General features: G+C 46.3%; 1 protein-coding gene across 2 annotated transcripts in view; it reads left to right on the top strand.

Moving 5' to 3' along the window:
- RAB23 (RAB23, member RAS oncogene family) overlaps positions 1 to 22,251 on the top strand; it is a 110,948-nt gene that overhangs the window by 45,095 nt on the left and 43,602 nt on the right. For both annotated transcript variants that reach the window (XM_030198991.1, XM_030198992.1), the window contains exon 3: positions 16,515 to 16,600. In XM_030198991.1, coding sequence (XP_030054851.1) covers positions 16,515 to 16,600 — 86 coding nt within the window. The remainder of the gene's footprint in view (positions 1 to 16,514; positions 16,601 to 22,251) is intronic.

Raw genomic sequence — 22,251 nt, 5'->3', positions numbered from 1 at the left:
TTAAAAACATAATCGTAATTACATGATAACCTTGCTAGCGCTCGTTTCGTTTGTGTGAGAAACAGGCCTTTTTTACTAGTTTGAACATAAGGTTTGCCACACTGGATCAGACTAAGATCCATCAAATCTAGCATTCTGTCTCCTGATACTGGCCAATCCTGGTCACAATTGTCCAGCAGTATTCCAAACAGTAGATCCGTTTCTTGTTGCCTGCATCCAGACATAAATAATGGCCTTCCTAAGTCTACCTTTAATTCTATTATGTGTTTTGTCAAGAGATGTCTAGATATTTTTGTAAATTTTTTTCTTATGTTTATAATCTTTCTCGAACAGGAAAATTATCAGTAAAAGCACTTGGTAAGTGCCACATTACATAATGGTGTATGGACTTTTACTCCAAGAATTTGTTTAAACCCTTTTTAAACCTAGCTATGCTAACTGCCCACATCCTCTGGCAACAAATTCCATAGCTTGCTCGTTCATTAAGTGAAAAAAAAAATCATATCTCCAATTTGTTTTAAATGTGCTATTTATTAATTTCATTAAGTGTCCCCTAATTTTAGTACTAGTTTAAAGGGTAAGCAGCTGTTCCCTTATTTGCCCATTCCACACCATTCATGATTTTATAGCCCTCTATCATATCTTCTTTCAGCTCTTTCTTCTCCAAAGTGAAGAGCTCTAATCTCAAGCATTTTTCCCATAGGAGAGCCAATCCATCCCCTTTTATCATCTTGGTTGCTTATCTGTGTATCCTTTTCTAGCTCTGCTGTATATTTTTTATAATAGTCAAACCAGAACTGCACAGTGCTGAAGGTGTGTAAAGAAATAATCTCCATTTCCATATCATCAAGCTGATCAATCCATAGACTGGTGGGTTGTGTCCATCTACCAGCAGGTGGAGATAGAGAGCAAACTTTTGCCTCCCTATATGTGGTCATGTGCTGCCGGAAACTCCTCAGTATGTTCTCTATCTCAGCAGGTGGTGGTCACACACAGCAGCAGCTCTGGCTAGGCCTCCAAGCCTAATTTTTAGGTTTTGTTGAGTGCCTGGGGTTGAGGGCTCTTTTGAGCAAGTGCAAACCTGGTGGTGCCAGGTCCCTCCTTTTCTCCCCCCTCCCGCTGGCTCCGTTAAAAAAAAAAAAAAAAAAAATTTTGAACGTCCTTAAAGGCGTTTATTTCGACGTTTATTTAAGCGTCTATTGCAGCTACTCACTGGGACACCAGGTCGTTACAACTCGGAGCGGACAGCAGGTAATTTTTACCTTTTTCTAGCGGGCAGGGGGTTCCTCGATTCTTCTCCTCGTGGCATATGGCGTCGGAGGGCGAGGGCGCAAAGGGTCGCTCCCCGGGTCGCTTGAGCGCTTCTAGAGGGGATGCGGGGGTCTTCAAGCCTGATTCGCCCTTGTTGGGTGACAGTTTCGTGACCGATGAATGTCCCGGTCCTTCCTCCGGCGTGGCGGTTTTTCCCGCCATAAACGCCCATCCCCCGCTCCTCGCCTCCGCCATCTTGGCCGGCCACGCGGCTCGGACGGCTTCTTCTTGGGCCGCCCTTGAGGTTGGAGACATTAATGCCATGAACGCCCTTAATTTGGGCGACGGCACAGAAGCGGCTAAAGTTAAGAGCCGTTCTTCCCGCGCGGCTCCTTCGTGGAGTTTCGCGCCGGACGCCATTTTGGATGCGCAGCATGTCTCTCCCCCGCTATTGCGAGCGCCGGTTGAGGGTGCGTCTAGGGCTGTTGCCCAGACTGCGGAAGTGCACAGTCTGGGGGGTTTCTCCCCCGAGTTTGTTTTGCTGCTGCATCAGGCCTTCCTCATGCACAACGCTGCCCCTGCTCCCTCGTCTGGTAAAGAGGTTGAGGTTCCCAGAGGTAAACGTCCTCGGGTTGATTCCCAGGCCTTGGAGGAATTTGTCTCCTCCGATGTAGATGAGGGCAGCGTGTCTGAGGTCTCCCAACGGTCCTTTGCGGATTCCTTGGAGGAGACGGATCCCCGCTCGGATGGAGCGGATGACCCCTCTGCAGCGCGGCTTTTTAGCTCAGAGGATTTGCCCAACCTGTTGTTACAGGCCATGGACACTTTGAAGATTTCCTCTCCGGAGGACGTCTCTCCCTCAGCCCCTGTTGGCTCTGCCATTATGCTGGGGACGAAGCGCCCGCCTAGAACCTTCCACGTGCATGATGCCATGCACACCTTAATTTCGGCTCAATGGGATGTCCCAGAAGCGAGCCTTAAAGTGGCTAGGGCTATGTCCCGCCTCTATCCTTTGGCTGTGAGTGAACGTGAGGCCTATCTGTGGCCTACCGTGGATTCTTTAATCACTGCGGTGACTAAGAAAACGGCGTTGCCGGTGGAAGGTGGCACGGCCCTAAAGGACGCCCAAGACAGAAGATTGGAGGCGGCCTTAAGGTCGTCCTTTGAGGCGGCTGCTTTAAGTTTGCAGGCCTCAGTTTGCGGCTCCTATGTGGCCAGGGCGTGCCTGACTATGGTGCAGCGGGCTTCCCCCTCGGATCATTCCTTGAGGGCTGATTGGCCGGCCCTGGAATCGGGCTTAGCCTATTTGGCAGACTTGCTGTATGATGTCTTGAGGGCCTCAGCGAAAGGCATGGCTCAGACAATCTCTGCGCGGCGGTGGCTTTGGCTGAAACATTGGTCTGCTGACCACGCCTCTAAATCCCGCCTGGCTAGGTTGCCTTTTAAAGGCAAGCTGCTCTTTGGGGTCGAGCTGGACAAAATCGTGACCGATCTCGGCACGTCTAAGGGCAAGAAATTACCAGAGGTCAGGGCTCGGGCTAGTACTCGTCCCGGTACCTCCAGAGGACGGTTGCAGGAAGCCCGTCGGTACCGCCCGGGCAAGTCGGGCTCTGCCCCCTCTTCCTTCAAGAGGAATTTCTTCCCCAAGCAGCATTCCTTTCGCAGAGACCGCCGTCCCGGAGGTGCTCCCTCCGGTCCTCCCCCAGGGTCTCGTACCCAATGACGGGGTCTTGGTCCACGCCCCAGTGCAGATTGGAGGACGGCTGTCCTCGTTTCTGGGCGAGTGGACCACAATAACTTCAGACGCGTGGGTGCTGGAAGTCATCAGAGACGGCTACAAACTAGAGTTCTGCCGACCCTTAAAAGACGGGTTTGTACTCTCTCCCTGCAAGTCTCCGGTCAAAGCTGTGGCAGTGCAGCAGACCTTGGACAATCTGATCCGCCTGGGCGCGGTCGTTCCGGTGCCAGAAAGTCAGCTTGGCAAGGGACGTTACTCCATTTACTTTGTGGTACCAAAGAAAGGAGGTTCTGTCCGGCCTATCCTCGACCTCAAAGGGGTCAATCGGGCCTTGAAAGTGCGGCACTTTCGCATGGAGACTCTCCGCTCTGTTATAGCGGCAGTGAAGGCAGGAGAGTTCCTGGCATCCTTGGACATCAAGGAAGCGTACCTGCATATTCCCATCTGGCCTCCTCATCAACGCTTTCTGCGTTTTGCAGTCCTGGGACGACACTTCCAGTTCAGAGCCCTCCCTTTCGGGTTGGCTACTGCTCCGCGGACCTTTTCCAAAGTAATGGTGGTCATCGCGGCCTTCCTACGAAAGGAAGGGGTACAAGTCCATCCTTATCTGGACGACTGGTTGATCCGAGCCCCCTCTTATGCAGAGTGCGGCAAAGCTGTGGACCGGGTAGTTGCTCTTTTGAGCTCCCTGGGATGGATCATCAACTGGGAGAAGAGCCAGCTGCGCCCGACTCAGTCCCTGGAGTACCTGGGAGTTCGATTCGACACCCAAGTGGGCAGAGTGTTCCTGCCAGACAATCGGATTGTCAAACTTCAGGCTCAGGTGGACCAGTTCCTAGTAGCCTCTCCCCTTCGGGCTTGGGACTATGTGCAGCTGTTGGGCTCTATGACGGCCACGATGGAAGTTGTGCCCTGGGCCAGGGCTCATATGAGACCGCTTCAACACTCTTTGCTGCAGCGCTGGACTCCGATGTCGGAGGATTATGCTGTGCGCCTTCCCTTGGACCCAGCAGTGCGCAAGGCGCTGAGCTGGTGGATGCAGACAGAAAAGTTGTCTGCGGGAATGCCTCTGGTGACCCCAGAGTGGATTGTCGTCACGACGGACGCCTCGTTGTCGGGCTGGGGAGCCCACTGCTTGGGAAGGACAGCGCAGGGGCTCTGGTCTCCTGCAGAGGCAAAGTGGTCTATCAACCTCCTGGAACTCAGAGCCATTCGGTTGGCACTTTTGGAGTTCATCCCGGTACTGGTGTTGAAGCCAGTACGGGTCCTGTCGGACAATGCCACGGCTGTGGCCTATGTCAACCGCCAGGGAGGTACCAAGAGCGCCCCTCTAGCCAAGGAGGCTATGAATCTTTGCCAGTGGGCGGAAGTGAACCTGGAGCAGCTTTCAGCGGCCCACATTGCCGGAGTCATGAATGTCAAGGCGGACTTTCTCAGTCGCCATACCTTGGAGCCCGGAGAGTGGCAGCTATCTGCTCAGGCGTTCTTGGACATCACGAAGCGCTGGGGCCAGCCGAGCCTAGATCTGATGGCGTCATCGGCCAATTGCCAAGTGCCGCGCTTTTTCAGCAGAGGACGGGACCCTCGATCCCTGGGAGTAGATGCTCTTCTCCAACAGTGGCCGACACAAGAGCTTCTCTATGTGTTCCCGCCCTGGCCCATGTTGGGCAGGGTGCTAGACCGGGTGGCAAAGCATCCCGGCAGGGTAATCCTGGTGGGTCCGGATTGGCCCAGGCGTCCCTGGTATGCGGACTTGATCAGGCTCTCAGTCGACGATCCTCTGCGGCTGTCAGTGGAGCAGGGCCTGTTACATCAGGGTCCCGTGATGATGGAGGATCCCTCCCCCCTTTGGTCTTACGGCCTGGCTATTGAGCGGCAGCGTCTGAGGAAGAAGGGCTTCTCAGACAAGGTCATCGCCACTATGCTGAGAGCGAGGAAGCGCTCTACTTCTACTGCTTACGCCAGGGTTTGGCGTATCTTTGCAGCGTGGTGTGAAGCAGGCTCACTTTCTCCCTTCACTGCTCCAATTTCTTCAGTGTTGGCGTTCCTGCAAGAAGGTCTGGAGAAAGGCCTGTCGCTCAGTTCCCTTAAAGTCCAGGTAGCGGCTCTGGCTTGCTTCAGGGGCCGCCTGAAGGGTGCTTCCCTGGCTTCGCAGCCAGATGTGGTGCGCTTTCTCAAGGGAGTTAATCACCTGCGCCCTCCTCTGCACTCAGTGGTGCCTGCGTGGAATCTCAACCTGGTACTAAGAGCATTGCAGAAGCCGCCTTTTGAACCCTTGTCGAGGGCATCTCTGAAAGACCTGACGTTGAAAGCAGTCTTTTGGTGGCTATCACTTCAGCCAGAAGAGTTTCCGAGCTCCAGGCGCTCTCATGTCGAGAGCCTTTTCTGCAGTTCACTGAGGCAGGAGTGACTATTCGCACAGTGCCTTCCTTCCTGCCCAAGATTGTTTCTCGCTTCCATGTGAATCAGCAGCTCTGTCTCCCTTCCTTTCGTAGGGAGGACTACCCAGAGGAGTACTCTGCTCTTAAGTATCTGGATGTGAGACGAGTCATCATCAGATACTTGGAAGTGACCAATGATTTCCGGAAATCGGATCATCTGTTTGTCCTGTTTGCAGGTCCTCGTAAGGGTCTGCAGGCTGCTAAGCCTACAGTGGCAAGATGGGTCAAGGAAGCCATTGCAGCGGCTTATGTGGCCGCGGGGAAGGTGCCGCCTATCCAGCTGAAGGCTCACTCCACGAGAGCTCAGGCGGCCTCGATGGCAGAGGCCGGATCCGTCTCCTTGGAAGAGATATGCAAGGCGGCAACTTGGGCTTCGGCTCATACATTCTCCAAGCATTACCGTTTGACTGTGGCTGCACGGGCGGAGGCCCGGTTTGGAGCTTCAGTGTTGAGGTCAGGGATTTCTATGTCCCGCCCTGGGTGAGTACTGCTTCGGTACATCCCACCAGTCTATGGATTGATCAGCTTGATGATATGGAAGGTAAAATTATGTATAATCATACCTGATAATTTTCTTTCCATTAATCATAGCTGATCAATCCATAGCCCCTCCCAGATATCTGTACTGTTTTTATTCTGGTTGCATTTCAGGTTCAAGTTTAGTCTTCAGTTACTTCAGAAAGACTTCGTGTTCAAGTTTTTTCACTTGGATTCTTCAAGAGTTAAGACGAGTTTGTGTTACAGTGAGCTGCTGCATTCCTCTCCCCTCCGTTATACGGGGCTGGATTGAGACTTAAAATTCTGCCGGCACTCCCTCCCGCTTCGTGCGGCTGTAGGGCAGCTTTGTACCCCTCCCGCTTCGGCGGTGTTAGGGTCAGTCAGCTCCTCCCGCGGTTGCGGTTGCAGGATAAGCCAGATCCCCCCGCATCGGCGGGTGTGGTGTCCCTCCCCCGCTCCGCGGGGATGAGCTGGACGGATTCCCCTCCCCCACTTGTGTGGGGATGAGCTGGGTTAATTCCCCTCCCCCGTTTCGGCGGTGGTGAGCTGGGCAGAGTGTCCCTTCGTGGGTGTAATTCTCTAAGTGCTGAGTCCTGCGGATGGAGCTTTGATATCGACATACTGAGGAGTTTCCGGCAGCACATGACCACATATAGGGAGGCAAAAGTTTGCTCTCTATCTCCACCTGCTGGTAGATGGACACAACCCACCAGTCTATGGATTGATCAGCTATGATTAATGGAAAGAAAATTATCAGGTATGATTATACATAATTTTACCTTTCCCTCAACAAACAGGACTGAGTCAGGCATACAAGTGGGTGACATCTGATGCGGTCGAGACAAAGCTGCTCTCCCAAAGCTAAGAACATTAATGCAAAGTCTGAGCATGTGCAGCCCTTCCTGCATGCAGCAGTATCCTTAGCTCCTCCAGTTTTGCTTATCCACTGAACCGAAAGGATATGAAACAAAGATCTCCCATATAGTTTTATTCTCCAATGTTATTTTTTCATTGAGTCTTTTTATTTTTTTAGTTCTTCTTTGATTTATACAGTGGGGCACTGAAGTCATGCTCGTGTCCATGCCCGAGAAAATGGCAGAAAAATCCAGATTCCTTAGCGTCAGCAGCAGATGAATTCAGAGGCCTGTGGGTTATGTCTGTCTACCAGCAGGTTGAGATAGAGAGCACTGATATTTCCCTGTGCATATAGTACTTGATGCTGCCTGGCCAGTCAGTATTCTCTATCTCCAGCAGGCGGGCGGACGTGTTTTACAGGCTCCTGGCTTCATGCTGCCCTTTCCTGTTCATTATACCTAGCTGGTGGTGGGAGGCGGGGCTGGTGGTTGGGAGGTGGGGATAGTGCTGGCCAGACTTATACGGTCTGTGCCAGAGTCGGTGGTGGGAGGCGGGGATAGTGCTGGCCAGACTTATATGGTCTGTGCCAGAGCTGGTGGTGGGAGGCGGGGCTGGTGGTTGGGAGGCGGGGATAGTGCTGGGCAGACTTGTACGGTCTGTGCCCTGAAAATGACAGTTACAAATCAAGGTAAGATATACACAAAAACTAGCACATATGAGTTTGTCTTATTGGGCAGACTGGATGGACTGTGCAGGCCTTTTTCTGCCGTCATCTACTAAGTTACTATATTTTGTGGTCTCCAGAGGGTTGTTAACCTGTTAATAATGTGTTCCACATCTACATAGGTTCCTTTAATTCTTAATTGTGGCATTAGCATACTAGGAATATTCCTATCTATACCCACTTATTACAATGATGAGATCATTGAAAATGTCAAGTCTCTGCCTCCATCTGCTGATAGGGGAACATAACCAGTAATTCTGGACTGGTCTAGCAGAACTCAAGGAAAGGAAATTATCAGGTAAGGGTGAATTTCTCCTTATGTACCTCTATGCTTTTCCCTTTAGTTCCACCGCTCCTTCCCTTAGTCCATTCTCTCAACCCTCCAACCCCTGCCTCCTTTTCTTCCTTTTCTGAAATCACTGAAGAGGAAACTGCACATCTTCTTTCCTCCTCGAAACTAACTACCTGTTCCTCTGATCCTATTCCCACCCACCCATCTACTTAACACTATCTCTCCTACTGTCATCCCGTTTATCTGTCATATCCTCAATCTTTCACTGTCCACTGCGACTGTTCCTGATGCCTTCAAACATGCCATATTCACACCACTCCTTAAAAAACCTTCATTGGACCCTACCTGTCCTTCCAACTATCGCCCCATCTCCCTCCTCCCTTTCCTATCCAAGATACTTGAACGTGCTGTTCACCGCCGTTGCCGTGACTTTCTTTCCTCTCAAGCTATTCTTGATCTAATTCAATCTGGCTTTCGCCCCCTTCATTCAACTGAAACAATGCTTGCTAAAGTCTCCAATGATCTGTTCCTAGCCAGATCCAAAGGTCTCTATTCTATCCTCATCCTTCTCGATCTATCTGCTGCTTTTGACACTGTTGATCACAGCCTACTCCTTGATATGCGGTCCTCACTTGGATTTCAGGGCTCTGTTCTTTCCTGGTTTTCTTCTTATCTCTCCCAGCGTACCTTTAGTGTATACTGTAGTGGATCCTCTTCTACTTTTATCCCACTGTCAGTTGGTGTACCTCAGGGATCTGTCCTGGGACCTCTTCTCTTCTCCATCTATACTTCTTCCCATGGTTTTCAGTATCATCTTTACGCTGATGACTCCCAGATCTACCTCTCCACACCAGAAATCTCAGCCAAAATCCAGGCCAAAGTATCAGCCTGCCTGTCTGACATTGCTGCCTGGATGTCTCAGCGCCATCTGAAACTAAACATGACCAAGACTGAGCTTCTTATCTTTCCCCTTAAACCAACCTCTCCTCCCCCATTCTCTATTTCTGTGGATAACACTCTCATCCTTCCTGTCTCATCAGCTCATAACCTTGGGGTCATCTTCGACTCCTCCCTCTCCTTCTCTGCACATATTCAACAGACTGCTAAAACCTGTCGTTTCTTTCTCTATAATATCAGCAAAATTCGCCCTTTCCTTTCTGAGCACACTACCAGAACCCTCATCCACGCTCTTATCACCTCTCGCTTAGACTATTGCAACTTGCTTCTCACAGGTCTCCCACTTAGCCATCTCTCTCCTCTTCAATCTGTTCAAAATTCTGCTGCACGACTAATATTCCACATTGTCGTTATGCTCATATTAGCCCTCTCCTCAAGTCACTTCACTGGCTTCCTATCCATTTCTGCATACAGTTCAAACTCCTCTTATTGACCTATAAGTGCATTCACTCTGCAGCTCCTCAGTACCTCTCCACTCTCATCTGTCCCTACATTCCTCCCCGGGAGCTCCGTTCACTGGGTAAATCTCTCTTATCTGCACCCTTCTCCACTGCTAACTCCAGACTCCATTCCTTTTATCTTGCTGCGCCATATGCCTGGAATAGACTTCCTGAGCCGGTATGTCAAAGCTCCATCTCTGACTGTCTTCAAATCTAAGCTAAAAGCCCACCTTTTTGATGCTGCTTTTAACTGCTAACCCTTGTTTACTTGTTCAGAACCCTTATTTATCATCCTCACTTTAATATTCCCTTATCTCTTGTTTGTCCTGTTTGTCTGTCCTAAATAGATTGTAATCTCTGTCGAGCAGGGACTGTCTCTTCATGTTCAGGTGTACAGCGCTGCGTATGTGTAGTAGCGCTATAGAAATGATAAGTAGTAGTAGATTGAGGTGGTAAATTCTAGGTCCAGCAAGCGGCAGGGGCTCTGAAGTTCTTTGATTTGGCAGCACTTGACTGCAAGAATGTTGGAGGAGGATATGGAAGTGGCCATCTGTAGTGGCTTCTGTTCTGACTTGGCTAGTTCAGTAGAGCTGGGGGTGTTCAGGCTGAACGGCGCCAGCTTCAGGGGGTTCACTATGAGGCATATTTTCAAAGCACTTAGCCTTCCAAAGTTCCATAGGCTTCTATGGAACTTTGGAAGGCTAAGTGCTTTGAAAATATGCCTCTTGGTCACCCCAGGTCCCTCCCCTACCCTGTTCTTTGCCCCCTGTCTTCATTTGCCAGCCCTGCTTTCCTCACAGCTCTGCCTCTAGGTCAAATTGAAAAAGAAAAAAGGGCTTACACTTGTGCTTTCGCTGTTTAGTGGGGGAGAGAGCTTCCTGTAGCTTTACACCATACGTTGGTGAGTTCTCTGGTGCAGAGTGTATTCTTTCTTTCTTTACTCAGTGTAAGGCAAGGGGGACAAGTTCAGGGGGACGCAGTAAGCAGGTTTTAAAGAACCACTCTTTTCAGAGTTATAGCGGCAGTGAAACGCTGCTCCTGCTGTAGAAAGCGGCAATCAGCGTCAGGCCTGTGCTCCGTGGGGTGTTCAGGAGCCAAGCCCTTGGAAGCTACTGACAGCGAGGTGGAAGCGGCAGTTTTCCATACACGGGAGCCACATTCTTCACCTCACATTGAAGAACCGATGGCCATTTTGTCTGGGCAGGGAGCGATTCCCACAGCTCTGCCATTTTCTGCTGCAGTTGCTCTTCCCACTGCTGCGGGCTACACAGATGCCAGGGGCGAGACTCCAGGTACATCTTCCGGGGGAGACATTGCCTTTCCCTTCTCCCCGGACTTTGTGTTATTGATGCACCACTCCTTTTGTTAACGCAAGGAAGCTGCGGCTGGCTCTGACAGCCTGCCTGCACGCGCGGAGTCTGCTCCTCCTTTGGACTCTGACTCTACAGAAAATGTAGCTCTTGCTTCAAAGCGGGAGTGTTGGAGGGGCAGAGTCTAAGAGAGATTTGGACACCCCAGCCTCTCCTGCCCCTTCAGATAGGGGTGGGGGTTCCATTTCTTGGCAGCACCGGATTTAGAAGGGCTGGAGGATTCAGATCTTCAGAATTTGGAGTTAGATGACCCCATGGCTGTGAGGGTTTCCATAGGGAGAAGTTGCCCTCCTTTATCTCAAAAGCCTAAATAGTAACCACAGGAAATATATACCATAATGAATACCCTCAAACTACTCCTAATAATCTACTCCCTAACACTGATCCACTTAACACTAACCACCCCACTTGCAGAAAACATCAAAACCATACTACACAATCATCATAGATTGATCAAATACACTACACCTCACCAAACTGTTAACAACCTAAACAAAGGAAGAACACTTAACATGCGAACAACCACAACAGCAGGGAAAGAAGGGCCCAAACAAACTTACCTCAACAAAAAAACGACAACTAACAAAAGTCCACTTAACACCAAATACAGAAGACCCATTCCAAACAATCCAAGTGGGCTACGCCGACGCCAGATCCGCTGTAAATAAAACAGCAATACTAACAGACTGGATCATGTCAGAAAACCTTGACCTACTCTTCCTCACTGAAACTTGGATCCATGACCAAAAGGACCCTATAATCCTAGACCTGTGCCCTCCAGGATACAAAATCACGCACTGGACCAGAAAACAAAAGAGAGGCGGAGGCATAGCACTAATCTATAGACCCTACTTTACCACCGAAACCACTGCCGAGTCCATAACACCTCAACTTGAAATTGCCTCAATCAGAATCCACAACAAAACCCTACGTGATCATGTGAATTGTCTTGTTTTACAGACCTCCAGGTAATTGGAACGAAGGCCAGACAAACTTCATGGACTTCATTTCAAACACGTGTATAACCAACTCCAATACACTAGTACTAGGAGACATCAACCTTCATTTAGAAGACTCGAACTCTACCAATGCATGCGAATGCAAGGAATTCTTCCACTCATGGGATCTTAAATGGCCACACATGCAAGGGACCCATGTCAAAGGGCACACGCTCGACCTCATCTCACACAATCTGTCCACAGACCAGAACCTAATAATAACAGAAATTAAATGGACAGAAACATCATGGACCGACCACTACAAACTAAACCTATCCCTAAAATGGCGGAAAAAGAGTTCACACCGTATACAAGAACACACAACCTGGAAACATTCTGGCAACAAATATACAAAAACGAATGGACAGCACAAACAGACTCCATATACTACCTCTCAGAATGGAATAAAAGATGCAGAAGCATACTGGACGAAATAGCACCCTTACAACAAGAACCTCATGTAAGCATAATTCGATACCATGGTTCAACGAAGAACTGAAAAAAAATAAAAACACAATCCAGGAAACTCGAATGAGCTTGGAAAAGAATAAAAGACAAACACACACATGGAAACAAATACAAAGAAAATACAAATATGGAATGTTGTTTAGTAAGAATGCTGGGAGATAGAATTAGAGGTGGGATTCTTCTTTTATATGTAGAAAATCAGTAAAACTGAGTTTCAAAAAGAAAAGTTGAATACTTAATAAGGGGCATTCCTTTCAGGGAAGTAGGATAGCAAATTAAGGTAAGTGATTGAGTTACCAAGAGGTAGGGACCAAATAGAGGTGAGTTAATGGGATGCCTCTGGGTGGTGGTGGGGAAGCAAAGCTGTAAGTGATGGTTGCTTCTCTGATGCCATAGGTGGAAGGCTGTCTGAGGCATTTTTATCAGAAGAATGTGGGTCAATTGGGTTCTGGCAGCTGTGAAAGTGACCTTAGTCTCCCCCAAAAAGAAGATACATCTTGTCCCCATACTGGATCTCAAGCAGGAACAAGTCACTTCATGTACCGTGTTCCTGCATAGAGGCTCTGAGGTCAGTGATTGTGCTTGTAAGGAAAGGAGAATTTTGAACATCTTTGGACTTGAAGACTTACCTCCATATTTCCATCAGGAAATGCCATCAGAAATGACCGAGTATTGGAGTCCCATGTCTGCTGTATTCATTTGATTTATCTATCATTTGATTTGTCCAAATCCCTAAGAACATTTTTTCAAGGACATGGTGTTTGTGGTGGCATTCTTCCGCAAGCAAGGTGTATTGTTGCATCCTATCCAGATAACTGACTGATTAGGGTCAGATCGGTGGGGCCATAGCTAGGCTGAGAGTAAACTTCTCCAAGAGGAGTTTGGTACCATCCCAGTCCCTGGCATATGTGGATGTTTGGTTCAGCACTGGGATTGGCAAGATTTTCGTGACCCCTCATGCATGCTTACATTTATTTATTGCACTATCTACCATTCTAGGTAGATTACAAACATACATCTGTCTTGTTGGTCCCTGGATTTCCCCCCACCCAGCTGTATCTCTCCACACCAGACATCACCGCGGAGACCTAGGCAAAGGTATCTGCCTGTTTATCCGACATTGGTGCCTGGATGTCCAACCGCCACCTGAAACTGAACATGTCCAAGACCGAACTCATCGTCTTTCCACCAAAACCCACTTCTCCTCTTCCTCTACTTTCTATCTCAGTTGATGACACCCTCATCCTCCCCGTCTCATCTGCCCACAACCTTGGAGTCATCTTTGACTCCTCCCTCTCCTTCTCTGCGCATATCCAGCAGATAGCCAAGACCTGTCGCTTCTTCCTCTTTAACATCAGCAAAATTCGCCCTTTCCTCTCTGAACACACCACCCGAACTCTCGTCCACACTGTCATTACCTCTCGCCTTGACTACTGCAACTTACTCCTCACCGGCCTCCCACTTAGCCATCTATCCCCCCTTCAATCTGTTCAGAACTCTGCTGCACGTCTTATATTCCGCCAGAACCGATATACTCATATCACCCCTCTCCTCAGGTCACTTCACTGGCTTCCAATCAGATACCGCATTCAATTCAAGCTTCTCCTTCTTACCTACAAATGCACTCAGTCTGCTGCCCCTCACTACCTCTCTACCCTCATCTCCCCTTACGTTCCCGCCCGTAACCTCCGTTCACAGGACAAATCCCTTCTCTTAGTACCCTTCTCCACCACCGCCAACTCCAGGCTCTGCTCATTCTGCCTCGCCTCACCCTATGCTTGGAACAACCTTCCTGAGCCCTTACGCCAAGCCCCCTCCCATACCATCTTCAAGTCTTTGCTTAAAGCCCACCTCTTCAATGCTGCGTTCGGCACCTGACTCTTACCGTTCAGGAAATCCAGACTGCCCCAATTTGACTGCCTCTATCGGACTGACTGTTCACTTGTCATTTAGATTGTAAGCTCTTTGAGCAGGGACTGTTCCTCTATGTTAAATTGTACAGTGCTGCGTAACCCTAGTAGCGCTTTAGAAATATTAAATAATAGTAGTAGTAAGTATGGTGTTAGCTTCTCCTTTTAGGATTCTTGGTAACTGTTGTGAACCTTGTCCTCTGGGCAAGGTCTCCTTTCTCAAAGCGATTGCCACAGTTGCTAGACTTCAAGGTGCGCTGTCCCCTTTGGGGGTAGCCAGGGAGAGTCTGTCCTCATGGCTCATCTTGGGCAACCTGCTGTAAGATTGTAATCTGAAGCTCCTAGCCTTAATTTCTCTAATGAAAGACATTAGGTTAGTAGGAGGGATTCAAGGGTACTTGCTTACAAAGAGGTGATGGTAGTTCCCAAACAGGTTAACGGCCAGAGCGATCAGGTTGGTTTTCCATAACTGCTTATCTGGATAGCAGCAGTTTGTGTTCATTTAGAGAATACCATGGCTGTGGTTTATGTAAACAAGCAAGGGGGTACCAAGAGCTCCCAGATAGCCCAAGAAACATACTTTTTGCTGAAGTAGGTAAAGAAGCATTGTTATATCTTGTCAGCAGCTCACATTACCAGACTGGAAAACAGTCAGGCAACGATAGTTCCGGGGGAGTTGGAATTGTCTGACTGGGTATTTGCCCTGACTATAGCTGGGTGGGGTAACCCTCACATGGATTTGATGATGACTACTACTAGAAATTGGTGTTATTTTTAAGCACAGGAGGGGCTTGGAGTCTCTTGAAAAGAATATTATGGCTCAACCTTCATATCCCAGGTATTTCTTGTACATTCCCTGTCCACTCCACCTCCCCCCCCCCCCCCCCCCCCCCCCAGTATGACCACTCATAAGCTGTATCTTGCAAAGGATAGTAAGTCACCCAGGCTTGATCTTGGTCACTCTTGAATAGGCTGGACACCCCTGATTTGCCATCATGATGAGAATCAGAATGGAAAAGTACTAAAAAGGTCTACTATATGTTAGGTCCATTTCACGTGGAGGGACCTAGCTTGGTTTTATTTTATAGCTTGGCCCCTGAGAGAGCAAGACTGCATAAGAGAAGCTACTTTGGAGAACTAATCGCCACATTCTTGAAAGAGTTTAACATCCTTACCTTATTTCAGGCTATGAAAACTCTTTAATTAGTGATATCAGGACACAATCTTTTCACCCTTTAAAGCACCCACTTTGTCCATCCATGCTGATGGATTTTACGTCCAGGGCAACCATTTTGGTAGCCATCTGTTGATGTAGAGTTGCATATGCTTTCTGGCAGGGATATCTGGTGTTCCTGAAGGAAAAGGTATCTTTATCTAGTTCCTTCCTTTCTTCCAAAAATGTCTCCCTTCCCCTTAGACACAGACCATTTCTTTTGTGGCATCCAAGAGAGGTGTCAATTCAGAAGGGGGAATCAGGTAGTGCAGAATTACTTGAAAGTCACTGAACCGTTTAGGCAGATGGACAGTCTGTTAAATTTAACAGGTCGAGAAAGGCAAGGCATACTTGGAAGCTTAATTATTCAAGTGCATAAAGGAGGTGAAATGAAGGAGCTTACATCAACAAGAGACTCCAGGTTCCTTGGAGCTTTGTCTTGATTGAAGTGCAGGTACTTTCTTTTAATAGAAATTTGGAAATGGCTACTTGGTCTTCCTTTTTTTAGCCGTTTACAGTTAAATGTGTGGGGCAGGGAAGATGCCTCTTTTGGAGTGAGCATCGTGATAGCAATCTTAGCTTCCTTCCTCCGAATCCTGAATGAACCTTGAATATGTCCCATGAATCTGAATTTGTGTGACAGGATAAAAAGTAAAGAGGAATTTTAATCTTAACCTGTAAATTTCCTTTTCTTGAGTCCTGCCCATCCTGGAAGACCTGTGTCCTCTGCAGAAATGGCAGGTAAGATGATTCAGATGAGAAGCTGTGAATTGAGTTTCGTGGTTGTCCCCAGTAACAGTGACTAGATTGGGGAGGGGGAAGGGGTCTGATTTGCTGGGTGCAGGTCACTGGGGGGGGGGGGGGGGGGAGAGAAACTGGAAGTTCACCTCTTAGCTTGATGGAAGCCTGTTGGAATTTAGATAACTATGGGTTAATTCAGAAACAGGATTACTGAAAAGCTTCCTGTTTGCACAACCCTTATAGAAAGAATGACATCCATGAAGTGTTCTCTTTTCAATCTTCTGGTAGGACAACACGCATTCATACTTGTGGGCTGGTCTGGCAAGATTCAAAGAAATTAAAAATTAACAGTAAATGTCGTCTTATCCCTTTAGAAAACAGTTTTCAAAGCCATTTCTAATACCAAACACTTCATTGAATGTATCATTATTTAGATGCTGTTCTTTTCACTTTTGATATTATGTGCAAATATAATAGAAAGTAAAGCAAGTAAAAATGAAGGTAATCAAAAGCATACAAAGTTATTCTAGATTTTTGTGAAGAGTGCAACTCTCGCTTCTATGAGAGTGGTGTAACGATCTCTAACCAGTAATCTAACATGTCTGTTACTCCTTTCAGACTTAATGATGAGGATGTCCGACTGATGCTGTGGGACACAGCGGGTCAGGAAGAATTTGATGCAATAACGAAGGCTTATTACAGAGGTAACTAAACTATGATATATCATCTTAATTTCTATTTCATGGGCAGCTAAAAGCTAATGTAGTAGCATAAATTCTACCCAAAGAATCAAACATGAAAAATGATTTGCATTTTCTACAAATCAGGCACTTGGCACTCACTTAGTCCCATCTTACAGTACAATAATTCTCCAGAGTCAGTTTTGAAAGAGATTTGAATTTATTATGGCTGCAGCCAAGTAATGCAACTACAATTTTTCATTAACATATTACAGTTCGTTAACATGCAACATTACCCTTACTATCTGCAGCTTGCCTAGGTACACAGTCTTTCTTTTGCCTCTTTCTTTAAGTGCAGTCTTGCAGCCATTCTCCATCATCCCCTCTCTGCGATGTGCTGTCCAAGCACCCGCTAGCCTCCATTTTTCCTTGCCACTCAAGTCACATGCTTTCACTCGCCCTATCCCGCCCAAGGTTGAGCCCATCAACTTTTAGATAGCATATATTGTCACAAGACTGTCAACCATCCAAGCCAGGATACAACACTCTCTAATGTTAATTAATGTTAACCTTAAACTGAATACGTTTCTCTCTTAACTGGCAAGGTTTTGTTTACCCGGCTTTAATTGAACCATCAGATTTGTGCCTATGGGTGCGACTAAGTAAAGCGTTGGGTAGGGGATCACTGCCTCACGCAAATGCATCTAGGCTAACTCCCCCTACTCCCCGCTCTCTTCTGTCCTCCCCCGCCCTCCCTTGAGTCTTCCCTACTTCCCTTTTGCCCTTCTACCTGATTCTTTTAACCCCTTCTTCCCCGGCCCCTTCTCCGCTCTTTTGTCCTTTTTTCCTTTCTCCACTTCCCACCCCCTACCTGCTTTTTCCCCCGGTGATCTTGTGTCCTTCACAGGCCTTTCAGCCCGTTTATGCTTGGAACACTCTTAGAGTGAGTGCCTCATTCTTTTCAGCAGCAGCACTAGAGGAACATTCGGATAATTAGCAAAAGTAATTTTCTTACATGAAAATGTTTTCTGTGTATAAACTGTGTGACATTTTTTCACTTTTTTTCATTTTTATCTTGTTTCTTAACTTCCTGTATTTATGTATCAAAAGTTTCTATGAGTATGTTAAGAACATAAACCATAAAGCATTGCCATACTGAGACAGACCGAAGGTCCATCAAGCCCAGTATCTTGTTTCCAACAGTGACAAATCCGGGTCACAAGCACCTGGCAAGGTCCCAGAACAGTAAAACAGATTTTATGCTGCTTATCGTAAAATATGCAGTGGATTTTCCAAAGTCCATCTTAAGAATGACTTATGGACTTTTCTTTTAGGAAATTATCCAAACCTTTTTTTTTTTTTTTAACTCTACTAAGCTAACTGCTTATACCACATTCTCTGGCAATGAATTCTAGAGTTTAATTACTCATTGAGTGAAGAAACATTTTCTTCGATTCATTTTAAATTTACTACTTAGTAGCTTCCTTGCGTGCCCCCTAGTCCTAGTATTTTTGGAAAGAGTAAATAAGTGATTCACATCTACCATTCCGCTCAGTATTCTGTACACCTCTATCATATCTCCCCTGAACCGTCTCTTCTCCAAGCTCAAGATCCCTAGCCACTTTAGCTCTTCCTCATAGGGAAGTCGTCCCATCCCCTTTATCATTTTCATCGCCTTTCTCCTGTACCTTTACTAATTCCATTATATCTTTTTAAGATGCGGTGACCAGAACTGCGCACAGTATTCGAGGTGCGGTCATACGATGGAGCGATACAAAGGCATTATATTCTCAGTTTTGTTTTCCATTCCTTTCCTAATAATTCATAACATTCTATTTTCTTTATTAGCCGCCACTGCACATTGAGCAGAGGGTTTCAACATATCATCACCATGGAGACCTGAATGTGCTGTGCCTCAGGGATCTCCGCTTTCACCAATTCTCTTCAACCTAATGATGTTACCATTGGCCAAAGCATTATCCAACCAAGACCTAAATCCATATATTTATGCTGATGATGTGACGATATATATTTAGTTCAAAAATGACTTATCAGAAATTGCAGACAAAATAAATCACAGCTTCCAAATTATGAACTCATGGGCAGACGCTTTCCAACTAAAGCTGAATACAGAAAAGACACAATGCCTAATACTATAAGTACATAAGTACATAAGTACATAAGTAGTGCCATACTGGGAAAGACCAAAGGTCCATCTAGCCCAGCATCCTGTCACCGACAGTGGCCAATCCAGGTCAAGGGCACCTGGCACGCTCCCCAAACGTAAAAACATTCCAGACAAGTTGTACCTAAAAATGAGGAATTTTTCCAGTCCATTTAATAGCGGTCTATGGACTTGTCCTTTAGGAATCTATCTAACCCCTTTTTAAACTCCGTCAAGCTAACCGCCCGTACCACGTTCTCCGGCAATGAATTCCAGAGTCTAATTACACGTTGGGTGAAGAAAAATTTTCTCCGATTCGTTTTAAATTTACCACACTGTAGCTTCAACTCATGCCCTCTAGTCCTAGTATTTTTGGATAGCGTGAACAGTCGCTTCACATCCACCCGATCCATTCCAATCATTATTTTATACACTTCTATCATATCTCCCCTCAGCCGTCTCTTCTCCAAGCTGAAAAGCCCTAGCCTTCTCAGCCTCTCTTCATAGGAAAGTCGTCCCATCCCCACTATCATTTTCGTCGCCCTTCGCTGTACCTTTTCCAATTCTACTATATCTTTTTTGAGATACGGAGACCAGTACTGAACACAATACTCCAGGTGCGGTCGCACCATGGAGCGATACAACGGCATTATAACATCCGCACACCTGGACTCCATACCCTTCTTAATAACACCCAACATTCTATTCGCTTTCCTAGCCGCAGCAGCACACTGAGCAGAAGGTTTCAGCGTATCATCGACGACGACACCCAGATCCCTTTCTTGATCCGTAACTCCTAACGCGGAACCTTGCAAGACGTAGCTATAATTCGGGTTCCTCTTACCCACATGCATCACTTTGCACTTGTCAACATTGAACTTCATCTGCCACTTGCACGCCTATCATCGCAGTATAATAAAATCAATTATCCCAACATAAACACACCAAACCACACTCTCCCTGTTGCGACACCCTGAAACTCCTAGGCGTAACAATTCATCGCAATCTTAATCTAGATTACCATATAAAAAATGTTATAAAGAAAATGTTCTATGCAATGTGGAGGCTTAGAAGAGCAAGACCTTTCTTCCCAAGAGAGACATTCCGCAAACTGGTGCAATCATTGGTTCTGAGCCATTTGGACTATTGTAATTCCTTTTATGCAGGATGCAAGGTACAAACCATCAAGAAACTCCAGACAGCCCAGAACACTGCAGCCAGATTGATATTTGGTAAGGCGAAATATGAAAGTGCCAGACCCCTTAGAGGCTGCATTGGCTCCCACTGAAAGATCGTATTACATTCAAGTTATGTACCTTGGTTCATAAGATCATTTATGGAGATGCCCCATCCTACATGTCAGACCTAATTGACTTACCAGAGAGAAATAACAAAAGTTCATCACGCACCTGCTTAAACCTTCACTATCCCAACTGCAGAGGACTTAAATACAAATCTATACATACATCTAGTTTCTCATACATCTGCACACAACTATGGAATGAATTACCGATCGCCATAACAACACACGACTTGACAACCTTCCGAAAATTACTAAAGACTTACTTATTCATAAAGACGTACAAAAAAGATTCCCCATAACAATCTGACTCCCAAATTATTCCAATTACAACTATTATGGAACCCTCCTATTTCAACTTAATTACATCCTCATGACTGAATATTATATCTTGTCCTGATATCATTGTTATGTTTATCTATCAATCCACTTCCAATCCTACATGATTTACTTATGCACTCTTATTTGTAACAATTGTAAAATTATTATTCCGTTAATATGATTGCTATGATATTCTTATGCACCTATCTGTATCTATGTTCTGAAATTCTTATTCTATAATGTGTATATGTTGTTGTAACATTTTGTAAGCCACATTGAGCCTGCAAATAGGTGGGAAATTGTGGGATACAAGTGCAGCAAATAAATAAATAAAATCATCCAACGATGACGCCTAGATCCCTTTCCTGTTCGATACCTTTTTGTGGTCAGACTGTGTTATTGTTTCCTGATGTTGCGGCTTATTCAGAAGAAACATAAAGCCTTCCCGAAGCTGGGACCTAGAGTCTTGGCTTTGGGCGGGACTTTTTCTTGAAGTTTCCCTGTAAATTCCTGGAAACACATTGTGGCAATTCTTATATATTTTTGGACCCCCTAAACGTGGAAAATTGTAGCTTCAAAGGAAGGTCTTAGTACTGTTTCTTCTAATTAATGGTGGGTCTTTACGTAGAGGGTTTTATTAATTTATTTGCCTCTGCTGCAGTGTCTTTGAGATTGTCTTTTGTTAGGTATGTTATGTTGTTTCTATTTTAATTTCATTAGGCACTTGGAATTCCCGTGATGTGGACTAGTATGCTTAAAGATATGTAATTTTCTTGCATTTTTCTTGTAATTGCTTTGTAATTATTCTAAAATTTCTGAATTAAAAAAATATGCTTGTATTCATGTGCTTTATGCCTGCTTTTGAGCAGGTTTAAATGTTTATAGCTTTGCCCGTAGTGTTTTTTAGAAACAGCATTTTTCTTGTAATTGCTTTGTAATTATTCTAAAACTAGTGAAAAAGGCCCGTTTCGGTAGGCAATGAAACGGGCGCTAGCAAGGCAATCCCCCACTCTCCCTCGCTGTGTCCCCTCCGAGAGCCACTCTCCCTCCCTTCCTTCCGTGTTCCGACCCCCCCCTTCCTCCCTCCCTTCCAGTTCCAGGCTCCCTCACTGAGTTCCAGACTCCCCCCTTCCTCCGATTTCAACGCCCTCCCCTTGCCCCCCTCTGTCATTTCACGACCCCCCCTCATTTTTACCTCCTGCACGCAGGGACGCTGCTTGACACAGCCTCTTCTTTGACTTCTGTTTCAGCTGTTCCTGTGGGACCACAGGAACAGCAGAAACAGAAGCCAAAGAAGAGGCTGTGTGAAGCTGATGATGTCACTGATCTACCGACGGAAGCAGACCACAGAGCCACAGTTCCAGGCACTGTCAGAACGTTGGAGGTGAGAATTATTATATAGGGTTTCTGAATTTAAAAAAATATGCTTGTATTCATGTGCTTTATGCCTGCTTTTGAGCAGGTGTAAATGTTTACTGCTTTACCCCTAGTGTTTTTTAGAAGCATATAGATAGATGTTTATTTGTCTTTATAAAATACAACGGATGCTCTGGTAAGAGACAAATTCTTAATTCACCGGAAAATTGAACAAATGGAGAATTATAATAGACGGTTAACGTTAAGATTATTGAATTTTCCTAGAGCTTTGGGTATGAATCCTATTGATTTCTTCAAAAAGTATTTAATGGAAAATTTGAAAATTCCCCAATGTAATAAAATATATTTAACAACTCTTGTTCAAAAATGAGTAGAACCCACTAATGTTGAGATCTTGCCTCAATGGGAAATGGAGCAGAGATTCAAGACCTGTCTGCATTGTTAGAAGTGTCATTGTCTGAAGTATCTACTCGAGGGACGCTTGTTGTTTCGTTTGTTTCTGAGCAGGATTTG

Source organism: Microcaecilia unicolor, chromosome 3, assembly GCF_901765095.1.
Source record: "Microcaecilia unicolor chromosome 3, aMicUni1.1, whole genome shotgun sequence".
NCBI lineage: Eukaryota > Metazoa > Chordata > Amphibia > Gymnophiona > Siphonopidae > Microcaecilia > Microcaecilia unicolor.
Note: the sequence above shows the minus strand (reverse complement) of the source record. Positions and strands in the feature narration are given on the sequence as shown.